Genomic DNA, 19812 nt, shown 5'->3' on the forward strand with positions numbered 1-19812 from the left:
CATTTACAAGCCAAATGCCATTATATGGGCATAAATTATGTCTAAAAATGATTTGCATTTAAAATTGAAATGGGTGGAGCAGTCACCCAGGAGCGTTTTGCTTTCTTTCTTGTGCATTGGCAAGGGTTGCTAACTATTAGATCAGCTCAGCCAGCCAGTTAGTATAAAATAAAGTTAATTGGACTTGCCGAAAATCAAATGGCCTCAGCCTTGCACTAATTCCTAAGTCTGTGATTTAATAATGACACTGGAGACGAAGGACTGGAAAGGTGCTGAATGACTGTCTAAACCAATCAGCAGAGCTGTAAATTACACTTCTGAGATTCCCAGTGGCAGATTGAGACGTGCGGTTGAAATCGCAAGGGGTGGATAAAGCCGTACATGGAAGCAATTTGTCAAGATTCCCGAGCTTACGTAAACTGGAATTTAAGCTTCATTTTTAATTCTCTCTCTTTCTCAGCATTTCAGCTGCCAAGAGGGACTGCACAATTGGGATCAGGAGGAAGAGCAGCCCCTGAGCGGAGGGGCTGGTTAAACACTGAACTAGAAAAATAAAAACAAGTCAATTAGGGACTGAAGGTTTTTTTTAAACAACAACAACAAACAACAACAACAGGCCAGTTTCAATGTAACATTTCATGCTTACATGATGACTCTTCAACATCATCTAATGAGCACATACGAGAGGTAGTTATTTTGGAACGGTAATCTGCATAACTTCCAAATGTCATTCATGAATGTGAAATGTTGCATCGAATGAGCTCATTTGAAACAGGATAACGCTAGTTATAATCAGATAATTTGCTCAGTGAAATAGCACCGTGTGAACAAGTCCACTGGTTGTTTCCTCCCTGCAAATAAGCTGCAAACTTTGTTGCTATGGAGCACCCCCTCCTGGACAGCATGAAAGCAAGTACTGTACAGTACTGCGTCTTGACTTTCCATGCAAATCTGGCTTTCTGCTGGAGATTCGCTTTGATTTGGGGAATGCAAATCAGTAGGAACAACTTGTTTGCAAACTCTGTTACCTCCCTGTTAGGGGAGTGCAGCATCGATCAGGGCAAATAATTGAATCGGGTGTCTGTCTCTGCCAGGCCTAACATCACTGTTCAATACAACAGTTTGTGCTCCTCTTAAATGTATGCTGCATTCTAAATGCTTCAGGATTGAATAACGGAGTATACTTTCGCAAGTGACACCAGGGATGTATTTTTGTTTCTGTTCTTGGGACTAGCCAGCATTGGATGCTTGCTGTCAATTGCCAATCATCATAACTGGCCACAGGAAAACAGCACTGTGGCCTTCACATACCAGAAGGTGGTTGATATTTCCAGACCCTTCAGGTGTCCCTATTTTTCAGGGACGTCCCTGATTTAGACAAGCCGTCCCAGTTTCTGATTTGATCCTTGAATGTCCCCCTTTTCCTTAGGATGCCCCTATTTTCATTGGAGAAATGTTGGAGGGTATGTAGTTATCCGACCCCCGAGCCGTCTGAAGGCAATCCTGTACAGTATAGGGAAGGGTTTTTAAAAATGTTTTATTATGGTTTTATATATGCTGGAAGCCACCCAGAGTGGCTGGGGCAATCCAGTAAGATGTGGGGTGGTATAAATAGTAAAATTATCATTATGGGATGGGAGGTCCCTATTTTCATCAGAGAAATGTTGGAGGGTATGTATTTCTAAGAACACAAAAACATGAACATTAGAACATGTTCAGCTTGGGTTTGCGTGACACCGTATTCGAGATCTAGGACAGGGATGGGCAGACATCAGGCTTGAAGGATCTGCTTTAGTTTTCACTCATTCATTACACAAACACACACACTCTGAGTCCATTACCTAGTGCCAGGTGCAAAATGCATACACTACACTGAAAATTAAAGAATCCTAAACCCTGGCATTTTTTCTGAGTACCAGAACTGAGTGGAGCTCACAGTCCTTACATGCAAAACCCCAGTTACCCCAGTATTTATTTACATGCAGTTACCCCAGTATTTATTTATTTCAGCAATATTTGGTGGTGTCAAGTTATTTTGTTGCTGCTATTATTGAGTGTTTGAAAGTCAAAACCCTTGCTGATCAAATCACCCAGAGATGTACTATGGATCTATCCTGATCCCTGCTCACTACTGATATAGGAAACTGACACTGGTATGAGCATCTCTTGGGAAAGGTGTCAAAGCTCTGATTATATTTACCGGTACATAAATAAGGATTTGTATTGTTATGGTAGAAGCAAGATGCCCATCACTGTGCCCGCCAAAGGTTGTGTGTGTGGAAAAGTGCCTGTATATTTTCAGAAATTCTCAGGGTGAACTTGGAGACACTACTGCAGTGGCAGCTAAACCTGCCCAGCTGCTCATGGCGACTGATTGCAGCATCTACTTTTGTGCTCTCTCTCTCTCTCTCTCTCTCTCTCTCTCTCTCTCTCTCTGTCTCTGCTGTGACCCAGATTGCATGTTCATTTTGTCCCATAGAAATAAATGGGAACCATGGACAACTGAGCTATTCCCTTTCTGTATAGCTCCACTCTAGAGCCCAATGAAGCCTAGGGAGCTGGATTTTTTATTTGTATAGTGGGTGGTCAAGTTTCATGGTTCCCTTTGTATTACTGTAAAGTATGCAGTTCTTTGATATATATATATATATATTCTCTTCCCCTCTCTTTCTGTATAGCTATGGTACAGAAGGTTACCTTGTCTCGAGACAAAACAGCCAGATGAATCTTTTCAGCCAAGCTCAGTTTCGATAATTAGTTATCACACTATGGAGCCCGACAGCAGGGACGACATCGACTTGAAAGAGGAAACCGCACAGGTGTGGTCTGAATCAGCTGAGCAGGAACAGAATACTGCTCAGGTGACTAGTGCTTATTGCATTTTCTAACTGCTGATGTTCACGCAGTCGGTGTATATGAATAGGGCATCCTTGCAGTAGCTCAGCCTGCTTCTTAAAGGGATTTGTGTGTGTAGATTGTTATTGGATATATGTGAAGCTGTCTTGAGGGTTCGATTTTTGCATGATACAGAAATTTCCCTGGCTATAGATTTTGTTCTCCTAAGGTTTCAGATACACCAAATAAAATATGTTGGGTTTTTTTAAAAAAATGTTTTTTTTTTAAAGTGGCTATAACACAAGAAAGAAAAGAGACATTATCATTTGTGTTCCAGCTTATTAGAAATATCACCTTTCCCATAAATCTTATCAGTCCACATTACTTTAAAAGAGTTACGTTGTATTTCTTATACATATATAATGTAAAACTGTACATACTTAGATAAGAGAGGAACCAGAGGGTTTGAGGATAGCACATTCTGTCATTTATAACTTGATAGCTGTACTTCACAAAATAGTTGTTGATGACTGTTTTGTATTGGCCATTGAAGATTAACAATTAGGCTCAAATTTCATTTGGTCCAGATATCCTTAGGGTTGTCCCCTTTTCCCTTGATACAGGATTTGTGCTTTTAACAGCTGCATAACAGGTAGATATCCAACAGGCCTAGTTTCTTTCCCTTCACCTACATGCCTGCAAGTATTATATGCATTGGATTTTTATGTACTATGAAGCTGATAGAGGTGCACAGCCTTTTAGGAAACAAGACAGCTGTAATTGATCTCAATGGTACTGTACTAAGCTGATTTCGTTCAAAATATCCCGGTTGAACTGGGTCTTGGATTGAACTGTTAGTGATTTCGGTACCAAATTTACAACAAAAGTGGCCTTTTAGGTTAGGCTTTCTTATTCACCTAGTTTTGGTTTTTTTATGAGCTGATTCTGTATGAGTTGCCAGTGTAGTCTGGAATATTACTAGGGATACACAGGCAACTCCCCATTTACTGTATGTGCATGCAGCTGACACGGAACCACACAAGTGTGCATTGTGCTGAACCGAGAAGTGAATATAAAAGTGCAAAAACGGCACTAGAAGAGCCCAGAAGGGGCAAAAAAGGCGCGCAAACAGTGCCTAGCAAAACCAGGAGCCCTTGCACTGACTGTTGAGGCCTGTGGAGAGTTGCTGTTTGAACAGGGAGGTTTGGAAGGAGTGATTGTGGAGTTTGACCAGTCTGGTAAGTGCTACTGGTTTTTAAGGTTGTTTTCCCAGGGGTTTTCAGAGGTTTAGTGTGTGTTTGCAGGCTTTTTCAATGGTGTTTCAGATATACATGATTTCACTGACACACACAGTACCTTGAAATGTAAACCCCACGTGAACTGGGAGTAGCCTGTATGTATCTAAGTGTTACTGTACATTCTTATGCACAGCTTTGTGTTTGGACAGTTCCTGACATTTCTTCTCTGTCCCTGTTCCCCTTCCCTTTCTCCAGGTCCACTTTGTCCCTGAAGGTGGAACTGTGGCTCAGATTGTGTACAGCGATGATCAGGACCGTCCTTCGCAGCAGGTGGTCTACACTGCCGACGGCACATCTTACACCTCTGTGGACACCTCGGAGCATACACTGGTGTACATCCACCCCGTGGAAGCCACTCAGGCATGTGACATCTCACATCCCCTGTCTCTTGTCTACTCGCGGCTGCAAAGAGCAATAATTTCATTCAGAACTTGGGCCAGCTGCCTGCAAAGCTGTGTGAATGCCTAATAGTCCTCAGCTGTGCATAATCATCTAGCCATTGGCGAAGGGGGAGTTTGGACTTTTCATGCTAAATGGGAGTGCAGATGTTGTAATCAAAAAATGCTGGGAGGCTATTGAGTATGAAGCCCTGTCCATGTCGCTTCTCTGAAACTGGAATAATTTAGCCTTTTTTCCCCTTCAAAAGATGACACGAGTAATCAGCGCAACAATATCAGCCATCACAGTGTTCTGTAAAACAAGGGGGTTGCTAATCCATTCTTTTCAGATTCCTTATTTGCATAGCCAAGTTTAGGTAACTACTAATAATTTGGGCATTGGAACTTGTATTTTTCTAACAATTGTACTAGTCCGTAGACTTGAACTGGACAAATCTATTGATAGGTTTTCCAACTTGGTGCCTTTAGGAAATATTTGAAACAATGATTTGTTTGCATGCTGTATGCATTACTTGTGCATTGCGGAGGACCTTGGACCCTGTTCTAGGGTGCACATTTATGGGGGGGGGAGAACACAGGGAGATAGCTGCCTTGACAACAAGTCAGACCACTGGTTAGCTAATTCAGTACTGCCTACACTGACTGGCAGCAGCTCTGCAGAGTTTCAGATAGCGGTCTTGGCTAGAGATGCCACCAATCGAACCTTGGACCTTTTGCATGCAAGGCATTGCAGTGCTGCTGAGCAACAGCACTTTGCATCTTTACTGATCAGACTTGTTTGGATTCTCCAGTGGCTCATGTGAGCGAGAAACCGCAAACAACTTGGTACACTTTGGAATTTGTGTTAGTACTTTCTAGATGGAAATGCAACATCACACTCAACCCTTCTGTGTTTGCACATTGCTGAGGAAGATCAGTAGTGGTTGGAAAGCTGTCTTTCAGGAGAGCGTATCTCTTGTTACTGATCTTCTCATTGGGAGACCTCTAAAAAGCTGTTAACGAACCCCAGGAACTTGGTTTGAAAACCACTGTTCTAATTTAGACAAACCATATAGCTGCTGGTAACGGTAGCTTACTAAATTCCCAAATCCCAGTCCATCCTCTATATCCTTATGCTGCCCATTCCTGTCCCCCCCCCCCCCAATCTTAATTGCACTCCATTTGGGTGCTTTACTGTTCCTGTTTTAATCAGGTCCTTCTACTTCTTTACCCCTTGGCTTAAATTGTCAAGCAGGATTTTGCTTTTAAGCTTTAATGTGCGCGCTCTTGAGTCTTGACGTAGAGAGAGAGAGAGAAAGCACGTGCAAACAACCTGCTACAATTTGGAATTTGTGTTAAGTGCTTTCGAGATGGAAGCTGCTCTGTCAATGTAACACCACCACTATTGGGATTTTATCTTCGGTCGTCCGAGCTGATAAGGCTCATCTTCCTCCGAGCCCTCCCAGCAGAGCATTAAAACAACAAAGTCCACAACGGAAGGATGAGATAGTATGGGCTACGTTGCCATACTTCATTACTAAGCTATACAGAGAGCAAAGAAATATACATCTCCTATCTGTGAGAAGCAGAGAGCAACTGAACAAAGAATGCAAAGGAACAAAGGAAACAGGAAACCAGTAACGTCACATCCCGTCTCCCTTTCCCGTGAGAATCCAACAGTATCTGGACTCTGTGGAATGTAAACAGAGTCCTGTGACTGCATGCAGCTGCACAGTGAGGAAACAGAAACTAACATCCTCCTCCTTTTTGTGAACACCACTGGACAGCGTGTTAGTACAATCTCAGTACAAACCCAACTTTGGTATATAGGTACAGTGTTGATCCCTTGGAACAACCTTGGACAATAAATCAGCAGGAATTTCATTACCTGGCATGTAGGACACCGTTACGAGTCCTTTCTGAACACATTCCCTAGCGTGTTGCAGCTTCAATTGCAAGTGCTTCGTGCTTTGCTTACAACCTTCAGAAGTCCACCTCACACTTTATAGGTGGACTGTTGGCACTAAGAGTGCATTTCATAAATACACTGTAGTGGCCAAGGTAACTGGCCTTATGGAAATTGAATGAAATCAGCCATTTGTCCAATGCCACTTTCCTTTCAGCAAGTTTATTCTGTCACTGTGAGCTTTGCATAACCAAGCGTTACCAAGACCCTCTTAATCATTCTTTATTATTTTGTTCAGACTTTGTTTACAGACCCGTCCCAAGTGGCGTACGTCCAGCAGGATGCAGCGACACAGCAGGTAAGGTTCAGGCTTTTCGGTTGAGCTTTACATGTGTCTGTTGATGGGCTATGCATTTATTTAGTCCTGTCCTTGTCTCAGCAAAACCTGTTCAACGAGAGATTATAGTGGGATTGGCGCGATTGTACATTCACCTTTCGGAAGGGACTCATTTGTTTCCTGCCATAGTCATGCAGTTCTAGCATGGTGGCAATCACAGAAAAACCTAAATTTTCAGTTAAATGGTAAGTGAGTGGATAGCTCAGGTGGTTAGAGCATGGTGCTGATAATGCCAAGGTTGCAGGTTTGATCCCCTTCTGGGACAACTGCATATTCCTGCACTGCAGGGGGGGGGTGGACTTAGATGATCCTCAGGGTCCCTTCCAACTCTGCAGTTCTATGATAGCTCTGTATAGAAGGTGTGGAGAAAGCTAGTGGAGCTGAATGTTGGAAGATTCAGAACAGACAAAATAAAAGTACAGTGGTACCTTGGGTTACGAACATAATTTGTTCCGGGGGTCCGTTCTTAACCCAAAACCGTTCTTAACCTGAGGTGTGCTATCGCTAATGGGGCCTCCCGCTGCCGCCGTGCCGCCAGCGCGCAATTTCCGTTCTCATTCTGGGGCAAAGTTTGCAACCCGAGGAACTACTTCTGGGTTAGCGGAGTGATTGTAACCTGAAGCATTTGCAAACCGAGGTACCACTCTACTTCTTCACATAGGGCACAGCTAAACTACGAATTTTACTCCCTCCCGCAAGATTAGAGATGACCACCAACTTGGATGGCTTTAAAAGGTTGGACCAATTCATAGAGGATAAGGCTATCAATGGCTGTCATATGCCTCTGAATGCCAGTTACTGGCAATCCTAAGTGGGAAGAGTTGCTGCCGCACTCAGGTCCTGCTCAGGGACTTCCCACAGGCATTGGGTTGGCTACTGTGAGAATAGGATGCTGGGTTAATAGGTGGGCCTTTGGCTTAATCCAGCAGATGTCTTCTTAAATTGTTAAGGTGCTCTTGAGCCAGCTAACATGACAAAAGGCCACCTAGTGTCTAAAACAGGGGTAGTCATCCTTTTTATGCCTACCGCCCACTAATGCATCTTTCTGGATGGTAAAATTTCCTTACCGCCCACCAGTGCTCGATGGAAGGAGGATTCAGCTCGTGCCATAGAACCCCCTACCGCCTACCTAGAATCCTCAAACGCCCACTAGTGGGTGGTAGGGACCAGGTTTGACAACCCCTGGTGTAAAGGATGTCCTGTAAGGTCAGTTTTAAGAATGTTAAGAGGACTGCTTAACTAAGATTTCCTGTTCTGAAAACATTCTGCTATATCTTTCATTTAAGTTATCAAAAAACGAACAAACCCCCAACCTGTTTTATTGTTTTGTTTGTACATCCACATAATTGGGAGATAACAGCATTTCCTCGTTTATACAGGCAGAAGCTTTTTCGAGTTTTTATTTGGGATATAACTGTAAAAGCTAAAAATTCCAATTACTTGCTGCTGTGTTTGATGTATATAGTCCTAGTTTTGTGCTTGATGTGTTCACTAGTGTGAAATTGACTAGGAGTAGCATGAAATTGAGGACTGGGGATGTGAGGATTCGAGGATGCAAAAGGGAGGGGGGGACCCTGTATTTGAAAAGGACTAGCTTCTCATTTAATCTCCCATGGCACAGAAAATGGGATGGTTAAGATCCAAGAGTTGAGATCCTTTCAGTCCTAAACCACTGTGTACAACACAGGTTTGTGGAATAGCCACTCGAAATGATTTGATAGCTGTGTTAGCGTCTTATAAAGTGAGACGATACATTTCAGTTAATATTCTGGAAACCTCTGGTACTATAGGTGTGAACCCACCACTGATTAGAAGATACTGGGGTGTTTTTTTGGAAGGGATTTCCCCAAATAAATGGTTTGATGCTTTAGTGCTTGGCCTCATGCTACCCTCACCAAGCAAAAAGCAGCCGGATTCTGGTGGCTCTGAATTTTCCAGCCTCCCTCCTGACAGTTAAGGGAGGGTTTTTAGCTTATACGTACTGTATTCATACTGAGAGAGAAAGAGAGGTAGCTACCTGGTGGGCTTTTGTGGTTCTTTCTCATCTCTCTCATCTAATCTCCCCTGCTCCCCAACCAGCTGGGGTGATTAGCTGAATGAGATAACTAGAATGTCTCTTTCCTTTTTAGTATGACTTCAAGTGAGGTGCCTTCAGCTTTCCTTGACTGCCAGCTGTTGGGAGGAAGCCTTCAGAGCTCTCTATAGCCTGGCAGTTTTCTATTTGGTGAGTGTAATGTGTAGCCAGGCTGTTGGTCCAAAGACAAAAATATGAGAAGCACAGGCATTTTTTATTTTTAATGGAATATTGTATCTCTACCTCATATCCAGTAAAGCCCAGAGCTCACTTGTGGGCAGTGAACAAGACCTTTGGTCAATTGAATGGACCCAATCTCTGTTTCAGATCAGGTTCATTTTCATGGGCCCTGCAGGGAGTGCCCTGGCCAAGTCAGGGTGGAGGAAGGGAGTGGTTAGCCAATGATTCTGGGAGAGATCTAGTGGGCTGGGAAGGTCCTTGCCTGGGTTAGGGGGGTCCAGGATTAGGATCCCAGAGAGGGTTTGTGTGTGTGTGTTCGTTCCTGTCACCCTGTTCCATCTCCCTGCTAGTCCCAGGTGGCTCTTTTGGTTTCCAAAGTAGTTTCTAGCAAAAGCTTCAAGTATACCCTAAAAAGCATCTTAAGTGCTACTGGTGCTGTGGGGCTTCTGCCAGAGCCCATCAGCAAGCAGATCTCAAGTACTGTACAGGATTGCATCCTACGAAACATATAATGCAAGGTTAGCTATAAAAACAATAGGAAAACCCCAGCAGTGAAGAAGAGAGGATGTACGTTAGCAAACTGTTTAGGAGCATAGTAAAACAAACAAACAAAAAATACAGGTTTATTTTGGAAAAAGAACAACAAAGAAAAACATGCTTAACAGATGCGTGTTCATTGAGCAGCAATAAGAAAGACAAATTTAGAGAACTGCAGCATGACAGGGTTTATTAAGGCAAGTGTCATGAAGAATCATTTTGAATTTGAATCCTTTTTGCTTCAAACACTAAAAAGGCAAATGGAAGCAGTGGAAGGACTGAACAGTAAGCTGAAAACTATGAATGATGTTTTAAAGGAAGAAAAGATGGTGGGAAGGAATACATGTGAATTACTGGCAACATACACCTGCTGTATCAATGTTTGATAAAGCTTGCATTTCTTAAAAATGTTAATGTAAGTTTAGAATGTTTTTTTGGTCAAAAATAGAAGAATTAATTTATGGAAAAAGAGAAAGGGGGCACGTAATAAACACCTGGCTTGGACATGGAAAGGATTGACAGATTGATAGCTCTTTCTTCTGTTAACCAGAAGGTTGGTGGTTCGAGCTCATGCAGGGATGGCTGTGAGCAGGATTCCTGCACTGCTAGATGGCCCTTGAGAAAATAAATTATTATTATTATTATTATTATTATTATTATTATTATTATCCCCTCCAACTCTATGCTTCTATGAAGTTTTTTTGTAAAAAAAAAATTGCATAAAATGTTCACTAGAAACAAGAATAAAAAACAATATTCAGGATCAAAAGAATGTTGCATTTAATTTGAAGTAAATAGTGATGGGGTGGATTCAACACAAACGGTAGGGATAGAATATACAAACAGGCCCATTTTCCCACATTTCCCCTAAACCTATTGTTATTAGTATCATCATTGTATATGGTGCTTTACAGAGCAGTATAACCAAAAGAACTTGGAAAAATACAGTAACTCTGAATTTCACTGTGGAAAGCGAGATGCATAATGAGTGGGCCAAAGGAATGAACATCTCTCAAACCTTTCGAAGTCAAGACACAGGAGTCCACAGACGACAGAGTCCAATGCCACATATTTGACATTAACCAGCATGACGTGAAGGCTGCAACATGCTACATTCCTGTTCTGTGGTAAAAACAGGATGGCATCCAAGTCTTTCCCTCAGTTCCTTTTCTTTAGGCCAGAAGAAACAAATTGCACCCTGCCTCTTTCTGTGCGCGTGTGTTATTTCAAGCAGGCTTGCAGTGGTCAAGAGCAGCAACAACCTAAACACACACATCCCCTCGTATGCGATGCAGGTCATGTATATTTAACAATGGTGCATGCATTCCTTATGCTGACTGATGATAATAGGAAAAGCATGCAAGTGTCACGAGTGCGTTATCGCTGTATCCTAAGTCCTCTTGCTAAAGGCCCTGTGCAGCTTAGACAGCAGCACTCTTGGCAAACCAAATGTTCCCATGGAGAGATTTCCAGTTTGTTTGTGAGTGGTTATCATTTTATTAGAGCAGCTGCTAGCCCTGCAGGTGTTGCATGTACCCTCTTCCTGTGAGAATTCCCTGAACTACTTTAGCTGCTAAAATAATAATCAAGGTCCCTGCTGTTTTTTGGAAAGACTTATTGAAATCTTAGCGCTTCAAAAGCCTTAGTGTATTCATCTCTTGATTTCTCCCAACATATGTAACCGGGATGAAACAAGAGTTCACTAAGGGTGTTTTTGCTTGTAAGCTGTTTTGATACCCTGCAGTGGCAGGTTTTGTGCTGACTCCTCCCTGCCAGCACGCCTGGAAGTGTGCTAATGATGCCTTGTGGGTGTGTGCCTGGCGACAGGGAAAAATCACTCTGTTCACGTCAGCCCCTTTCTACTTCTCTCTCTCTCCCCCCTTATTTGTGGTCACTTTATCCCATAAAGCCTTTTGCGGCCATGATTTCCAGCTATTCTGGAGATAAAGCTGAAAAGGCTAAGGGAGAACAGCTATTTGATGCTTTAAGGGTTGGCATATTGGAAGGATTAAATATATATCTTGTAATAATAATTTTCCAGGGGAGACACACTGGTACCATCCTCTGGAATGGGGTTCAACAGCAGCACAAGGTTTCTTCTAGTCGAAATCAGGCTCTTTTTTGGGGGGGTTGCCATCGCCCTTCCCCAGTTATCAACCCAGAGGGAAAGGAGGATTTGTGGAATATGAGTTTTGGCAACATGCCATTGTGCACGCCTCGGGCAACTCCCACGCCCTTCTCAAACTGGCATCTCCTACAAAGCATGCCACCCTGGGCTGCTTTGGGAAGAAACGCAGGGTGTACATTTAATAAAATAAATAAATATAACTTGTTTCTGACCTGTACTGGATCATTTGTAAAGGCCCACATTAACTTGGGGAAGGGCTGTAGCTCAGTGGTAGAGAATCTGCTCTGCATACAGAAGGTCGCAGGTTTGATCCCTGGTATTTCCAGGTAGTGATGGAGAGCCACTGTCAGTGCCAACAGTGCTGATCTAGATGGACCAGAGGACTGACTCAGGATAAGGCCACTTTCTCTAGTTCCTAACTTACAGCAGTTACACAGGCAGCTCCACTGTATTTTTATAGCAGAAAGGAAACTCGCATAGGGAGGGGGGGATGTTATATCTGCATTGTTTCTCGAAGTTTTAAATAATTACTGACACCTGCCTCTACCCATTCAGACACCTTTCGGATACTGTATTTTGCAACCTAAAAGACCTGGCTTGCAGGACTTGCTGCAGCCAGACAAATCTGAATGATGGAGATGCCACAGGACTAAAACGAGTGCCTGTGATTTTAGGTAACTGTGCTCTTGCCTGCTACTCCTCCTCCTCCTCCTGCTGCTGCTGCTGCTGCTGCTCAGAGCATGAATCCCACCCACCTCTCTGTGCTTGGCAGCGTTGCCGACCCCTCAGCGGCTCTGGAGCAGGACCCTCAAGCAGACAGAGTAAGTTGCCAGGTGCCCCATTGCTTTTACATTTGAATTCTCCATTTCATGCCCCCATTAAAAGAAACCAGGACCCAACAAAACCAATAGAAATTTGAGGGTCAGCTTTTGTTGTGTTCATTCAGAAGCCACCTGGAGCCAGGTGTAAAATAGCAGGGGTAAGGGGATTAGAACAGAGGTAAAATAATGGCTGCAAGGGCAGCACCAGTTACGCACTGCATCACATCAGCAGTGAACCATATATTAGGATAACCCACATCACCCTACTGGAGTGTTACTATCTGCCTCAATGGCTCTGCTCTCTCACCTACAACTGGTAGAGATTAGATTAGCAGGGATTAGAACGTGGCTTCCTCTGTGGTGGCTCCAGTTTTGCAAAATCCCTTTCCCAGTGCCCTGCCAGTCCCCTTTTTATCACCTTTTGGATGTGGCTTGAAAACTGTTTTATTTCCCAAGGTCCTTGTGGTTTGGTTTTAATTTGACTCTCCTTTTTAAAAAAACTGTCTGCTGCATCTTTTGTGTGCTGTATTACTGTTTTATTTCTTTCCTTTTTTGTAGTTAGCCCCCTCGGGGGAACTTGTTTGTAAAGGTGGATATAATTTAAAAACAATCAAACTTGTGTAATTCATAGGACTAGATAAAATAAGCTGCATATACAGTAAAAATCTACCTCTGAGTGGCTACGGATCAGGGAATTTAGCAGAAACTCTAAAACTGCTCAGCAGAGTTACACTAAGATCAGGTCAAAAGCAACCAAGTAATATTAATTTTTTACAATTAAATAATAATGACGATAAGAGATAACTGATTCATTCATGGCCAGTCATGGTAGATTTTTTTTTTAAAAAAAAAAACCACAACTGATAATTTAACCAGAAATTCTCACCTGGTAAATTATGCTCAACTGTCTTTTGAACATTTACCTGTGTCAGTACAGAAAGGATTGACAGTGGTAGGCAAGCTGGATTACAGATTGCCTATCTGCCATTGAGGAATTCCTATAATAATAATAATAATAATATAATAATTTTTTATTTATACCCCGCCCTCACCAGCCAAGGCCGGACTCAGAGCGGCTTACAAGCAATAATAAAAACAAGTTGAATGATTACAACTTAAAAACAAAATTAAAATACAGCATTAAAAAAAAATAATGAAAAATTGAAACATTAAAGCATTTTTGAAACTATAAGCGTTCTCAGAACATGGTTTGGAAAATGCTGATGTGCATTCTATACTTTTGCAGTCATGCCGCACCCTCAGGGAGTTCTGTTATTTAGTGCAAAATTCAGCATTCCAATAAGCTGTTATAAAAAGCAATAACAGCAAACCCTGCAGGTTTCTAGTCCTTAGTGTTTTTTTTTAAATGTATTTTTATTAAAGATTTTCTTGATTTACAAAAGTCTAGTCCTTATTGTTGACTGTGAAGATAAGCTTAAATAGACATCTGGCAATGCCTTGTGGAATCTCAGAAGCCAGCATTCCTGCAGCTAGTCTGTGGGGACTTCATTCATCTGCGTTCCACTTTATTCTCCAGCTAGGCCTAGAAGAAGTATAATCAACCAGCATAGGCAGATTTTTATTCGCACCATGTTTCGGATTGAAGAATTTAGCATAATTTATTCAGCTCACAAATTTATTTGTTTGTTTATTTGAAAAAGCAGCATTTTGGCTACCTTGACCCAGAATTTGGGTTCATTTTATTTAAATACCAAATATACATAGCTCTAAGCATGCCTAGCACTGAGGTTTCACTTCTAACTTATTGAAAGACTGTAATGCTTTGTGGTGTGTGTGTGTGTGTGTGTGTGTGTGTGTGTGTGTGTGTGTGTGTAGCCTGTTCCTTAAGCTCTCTTACAGCAATTCCCTTCCCCCTACACACACACCTATTATACCGATTTCTGCCTCATCTGCAGTGCACTATGGGCATTTAACTCTTCTCTTCATAGAAAATAAAATATAACACTCTTTAAAATTAGAGCACCCATTGCCCTTAAGCAGTTAGGAGGTTGCTTTTTGTTACAAAGGTTTTAGATTTTAATTAGCTAGTCTCTTAACCGAACCCTGTGTTTTGAGTGCATTGGTGTTGTTTTCTCCTGCTTTCATGGAGTGAGAAAATTATAGCCAGGACCATTTTGAGGGCATATTTTAATGTCAAACTGATTAAAGCAGAAAATGGAGACCCTGGGTGGCTTCACTTGGAGACGGAATAAGGAAAGGCGTAAGCTGAGTTGCAAAAAGCCTTTCTGGGGAGCCAAAGGTTTTTCTGATTTAATGCCGCCTTCTTGCCGGGCTCCATCATTATTAGTGCGCTGAATACTTTTTGCAAGGCTTAATAAGACGTTGGTCTCGTGAAAGCAGCTTCTTGCTGTTCTCTCACTTTACAGCAAATAGACCTGAGATGGTGACTTGGCTCAAGATGCCTACTGTGTTCACGGTTGCAAAAGCATTTGAAGCCAGCTGTTCTAGAATCAAGTGTAACACTGTCCACCAGACCCTTAATAGTTCTGAGATATATTTTCACACACTTAGTAAAGTTCCCCACCTGGCAATTGTCTCCTATGCCTGAACAATGTGGAGAGTGAACTACATGAGATCTGAGCCCACCTGTACTCAGAAATGTGGCAGTATCCAATGGCAGCAGGGCAGCTTAAAGAGCAAAGTAAAGCCTGTGTGATCCACCCTGTGCTATCCTCCAACACTTCTTTTCTTCCCCTAGTGTCCACTCCCCAAGGCAGCTGCCTCCATCGCCCTGATGGTAGGGCCGGCCCAGCATGCATCCCTTTCAACATTCAGTGTGGCAGTAGAGGATTCAGCTGCCTTGCTGCCTGCCACAATTAAAGCCCTGCTTAGGTATACCTCGTCTTCTCCAAATTTGGATCATCTCCAACTAACTTCTCCTGAGAACAGATCCATTTAAATGAATGAACCTGAGTTAGCCATGCTTGTTGTTTATTTGTTTCATAAATTTAGCACACCGCTTGATTGTAAAAACAAAAACAAAACAAAACTCAAAGCAGTTTGACTTCCCTGGGTCTATTCTGAGCAGGGCTAGCAAGGGGTACAACCCCAGATGCCACTGGTATTAGCTGAGATATGATCACTATTATTTTCTGGTTTGCTGTTCTGGATCACAGCACATTTTTGCTGATTTCCCCTCCCTAGGTATCAATACCAGTGCACAGCCAAGTTTTGCCTCCTATGGAGGCCGTGGATGAGTCTGGTCCTCTAGAACCTTTGCACAACCCAATAAGTGATACGGAAGCGAAAGAGGAAAACGATGAGGATGATGAGGATGATGATGACGACGAGGATGAGGAAGATGAGGAAGAAGAGGGAGAAGATACCGACATGGATGAATGGGATCCAGATCCACCTCATCCCTTTGACCCAAATGACCTGTGTAAGCATTCGAGGGTGTCTTGTTTTTGCTACGCGTCTTCTCCCTTTCATTGGCTTACCACTGCAATATGGGAATGAAACCAAAGCCATTTCATTTGAATTGCACTCCAGGAATCGGTACTTGGAAGCAAGGGGAGTGTGAAACTAGCATCACTGAGCCAGAAAAGTAGGGGCACTCTTGTTGGATTTACTTTGTTTTTAGTTGAACCCTGAAATCTTATCAACCAGTGCCGGGCACCAAAGACAAACATTTGGAATTAGAGAATATGGGAAGGGCCATAGCTGCATGGCAGGGCATTTGCAGAAGTCCCAGGTTCGGTCTCTGACATCTCCAGGTAGGACTGGACACAGATCCATGTCAGAGACCCTCCGAGAGAAACTGCCAATCAGTGCTGACAATACTGAGCTTGGTGGACTAACGATCTGATTTGGTGTGAGACATCTTATGCTCCTATGGCAAGTTGTTTCTGAGCACCTTCTGACTCTAGAAATAGATTTTCGGTACTGGAACCGAGCTCACAGTCCAGTCCACTTACTCCTGGTTAGCTTTCTGCATTTTAGCAGCCCAATAAAGATGGGGATGGTTGTTTAGTTGCTACTGTTGTTAAACTATTGGGAATCAAGAAAACCGTGGCAATCTACTACAAATTATCCAGAGATCTACAAATAGATCCTGTCTACTTAGTCAGCTGCTCGCAGTGGCCTAAGTCAGGATCTAGTGCAATGCTACTAGTGCTGGCACAAGTTGCCTCCTCAGTACCAGTGGGTGGGTGAGCCAAGAACCGTTTATTCATCTGAATTGTGCAGGGGGGTTGTGGAGGGCAGAGGGGAGTGGAAGGCAGTTGAACAAGCCAAGTGGACTGGGGTACTTTCCTCTGAGCTTTTCTACAACCTTTCCCTGTTGGAATCTTTAGGGCAAAGCTCTCAGCATTAAAAGTCAACAACCAGGTGCTGCTGCTTCTCAGGAGAGGAAGAGAATCTTTCCTCCACTATCCCATAGATCCAACTGATCTGGACATGGAATTATTCCAACTAAGCCCATGAGGTTGAGGATTTGTGCAGTAGGGACAACCCTTTCAAACAATAGGTGTCCTTTAGCTACTCTGAATGTGGAGGTCTTCGTTGCTAGAATTTGGTTGAGAGTTTCCAGGTTCTGTGCCTCCGGCTTCTAGTATATAAATTAAGGTTACCAGACGTCCCCGTTTCCCATCGACAGTCCCCGGATTTACAAATCAGTCCCCATACAGAACCCATTGAAGTTGAAAAGTGTCTCTGGATTCATTGAAAAAAAAATCTGGTAACCTTAATATAAATGGGATGTGGGACTGTGTCATGTATTCTTCTCCTGTCCAATTATGTCTTTCAGGGTGTGAAGAGTGTAATAATGCACACCCCTCAGTTTGCCCAAAGCATGGACCCTTGCACCCGATCCCAAACCGGCCTGTACTGACCAGAGCAAGAGCCAGCCTTCCCTTAGTGCTTCACATAGACCGATTCCTGGGAGGAGTGTTTTCCAAGCGGCGCATTCCCAAGCGCACACAGTTTGGCCCTGTGGAAGGACCCCTGGTCAGGCAGTCAGAGCTTAAAGACTGCTATATCCATCTAAAGGTAAAGAGGCACCACACATTTGCTGTGCGACCGACACGTTTCGAGACACACATTTTGTGCAGTATAGTAGTTTCCCTGGAAGGAACTCCAGGGACTCACAAGAAATGGGATCAACATGACTATGTGATCATACACATCCAGTACGCAGTGCAAATAGAGGAGAGGCAATACATTTCATGTAGTTCCAGAAGCATCTTGGCGTTCATTATGCAGGAATCCCACTTCCTTATGGAGAACTAGCTCATAACGATCAGGAGCAACAATAAATCTTGTGCTAAATAAAAGACTGATTGTTGTGGCATGAGCTTTTGAAGACAAGAGCCTACTTCATGAGATACACAAAGTGAAAACAATGGGCATAAATTTCTGTCTATACGTAGATGCATGGGTCACTGACTCACAGAGGTATTGAAATCGCTCTGGTACTTGGAAGTAAGAGTTCTATAGCCTCTTTGGGTTCTAATTTTCGGGGGGGGGAACGACTCGCAGTGACAGCAGGAAGCATAGATCCCTGCAGACGGAATTCAAGTTTCATTTAACAGGAAATGTTAGTGATGGGACTGAACTTCAAATCAAGGGGCTTCAAATTCCAGCTGTTCAAAAACACCTCCCCTGCAAAGCTTATGTCAGGTCAGGGCCAGCCCCTTCCAGAATTAGGGGCCACCTCAACTCGCATTCATTTTTGCCTCCTCACCACAGCTGACCCCATCCATGACTTAAACTTGGGGAGGACTGGTCAAGCAGCCTCCATCAGGCCTTCCATGGTTGTCCCTTGGGTCATGGCACCCTTGAAAGTGTTTGTGTGTTGTGTGTGTGTAAATGCACATACATATTATTATTATTATTATTAATTTGTATGTGCTAACTTGCCAAAATTGTGTGTTTGTGTGTGGATAGATGAATAGATGGATAGATAGATAGATAGATACACAGACAGACAGACAGACAGACAAACAAACAGACAGACATATATGCATGTGTGCTCACACAAGCAGAGGCCCAGTGCACTTAAAAAATGACTGTTTCGCAAGATGACTTCAAAAAGTTGAAAGCATAGATTGCATTCTTGAATCAATCAGCTGAAATAAATGACTTGAGATAAAGTAATCTATGCTAAGCCCACAGATGTAAATGGGTTCAGGTATACTCAGTCCTGCAGGTTAACACAACTTCACCTGTGAGATAATAACTCTTTGTAATGACTTCACCAACCTAGACTATGATGCAAGCTAACAAAAGCTGCTGACAAATCTGCCAGTCTTGAGCAGCTTCATGCTCTGTCTGCCCTGTAAACCTTTTTTCTTCTTCTAATTACCTGGATTCATGATGCAAACTGTTTCTTCCGTTGTGGACACATCAGCCACATCTCACCGACATCCTCTGTTTGTGTGTGTACGTTTATAGATAATATATTTTATCTTGCCTTAGGTGTCCCTTGACAAAGGTGACAGAAAAGACCGGGGTCTGCAGGAGGATCTCTGGTTTGAACTGTCTAGCGAGGCTCTTTGCAACTGGATGATGTTTGTGCGGCCAGCCCAGAATCACCTGGAGCAGAATCTGGTCGCCTACCAGTATGGCCACCATATTTATTACACAACGATTAAGAACGTGGAGCCCAAACAGGAACTCAAGGTATGGGACAACCTGCATTATATAGCTTCTTTTTGCTGAGTCAAACGGCACAGCTTCCCAACCTGCTAGAAGGGTTCCCTACTACTCAGCAGAGAGATAAAGCCTTAGGGCTTGATTTATTCATTCATAATTCCCATGGTTCTTGTTCTGTACAACCTATCTGTACAACCATGGCATTCCAGGGGGTATGGGCGACATGTTTAGTTGTCTGTACTGAATCACTATAGGATAATGAACCTACCGGAAATAACAGGCCATTTGATCACTTATGCTGGAAATGTGGGTCAAGAATTCTTGTTCTTTCTTGGGTCTGTTGACTGTTGGTTCACTCCAACCACTGATTCACCTTGAACGTGTAAGCAAATTGGAGGTTGAGATGAGTCTGATATCATGCACCTCCTGTATGCACTGAAGCATCTTGGTTTACTTTTAATTGTCTCTCCCATTCCCCCTTTGTGGCACTTTCCCCTGCCTGCCCATGAATGGGATTGGCTTTTCTCAACTAATGAGGCACCATTTACTTCAATCAGCGTACCTCCGAGGTTTGCAGTTTGGCCTGTGCGTGTGATAATCTGACTTTTCTGCTTGTGATTCCAATCACCACGAAGTTATTTTTA

The 19812-nt window shown here is 43.0% G+C and overlaps 1 protein-coding gene and 1 long non-coding RNA gene across 6 annotated transcripts in view; one reads left to right on the plus strand and one right to left on the minus strand.

The window, feature by feature from the left end:
- The window catches only part of LOC307203680, a 398536-nt gene that overhangs the window by 28417 nt on the left and 350307 nt on the right, over window positions 1-19812 (minus strand). The gene's annotated exons all lie outside the window — the stretch shown is intronic.
- The window catches only part of PRDM10 (PR/SET domain 10), a 76849-nt gene that overhangs the window by 20003 nt on the left and 37034 nt on the right, over window positions 1-19812 (plus strand). The window contains exons 1-8 of one of the 5 annotated variants that reach the window (XM_079954492.1): window positions 321-687; window positions 2679-2861; window positions 4329-4493; window positions 6715-6774; window positions 12407-12553; window positions 15719-15956; window positions 17322-17563; window positions 18992-19195. In XM_079954492.1, coding sequence (XP_079810618.1) covers window positions 2769-2861; window positions 4329-4493; window positions 6715-6774; window positions 12407-12553; window positions 15719-15956; window positions 17322-17563; window positions 18992-19195 — 1149 coding nt within the window. In that variant the 5' untranslated portion in view covers window positions 321-687; window positions 2679-2768. Of the gene's footprint in view, window positions 1-320; window positions 688-2678; window positions 2862-4328; window positions 4494-6714; window positions 6775-8949; window positions 9038-12406; window positions 12554-15718; window positions 15957-17321; window positions 17564-18991; window positions 19196-19812 lie in introns of those variants that run through there. The other 4 variants (XM_079954491.1, XM_079954490.1, XM_079954493.1 and 1 more) reach the window with 4 other exon arrangements.

This window comes from Podarcis cretensis (genome assembly GCF_951804945.1).
Source record: "Podarcis cretensis genome assembly, chromosome: 15".
Classification (NCBI taxonomy): Eukaryota; Metazoa; Chordata; class Lepidosauria; order Squamata; family Lacertidae; genus Podarcis; species Podarcis cretensis.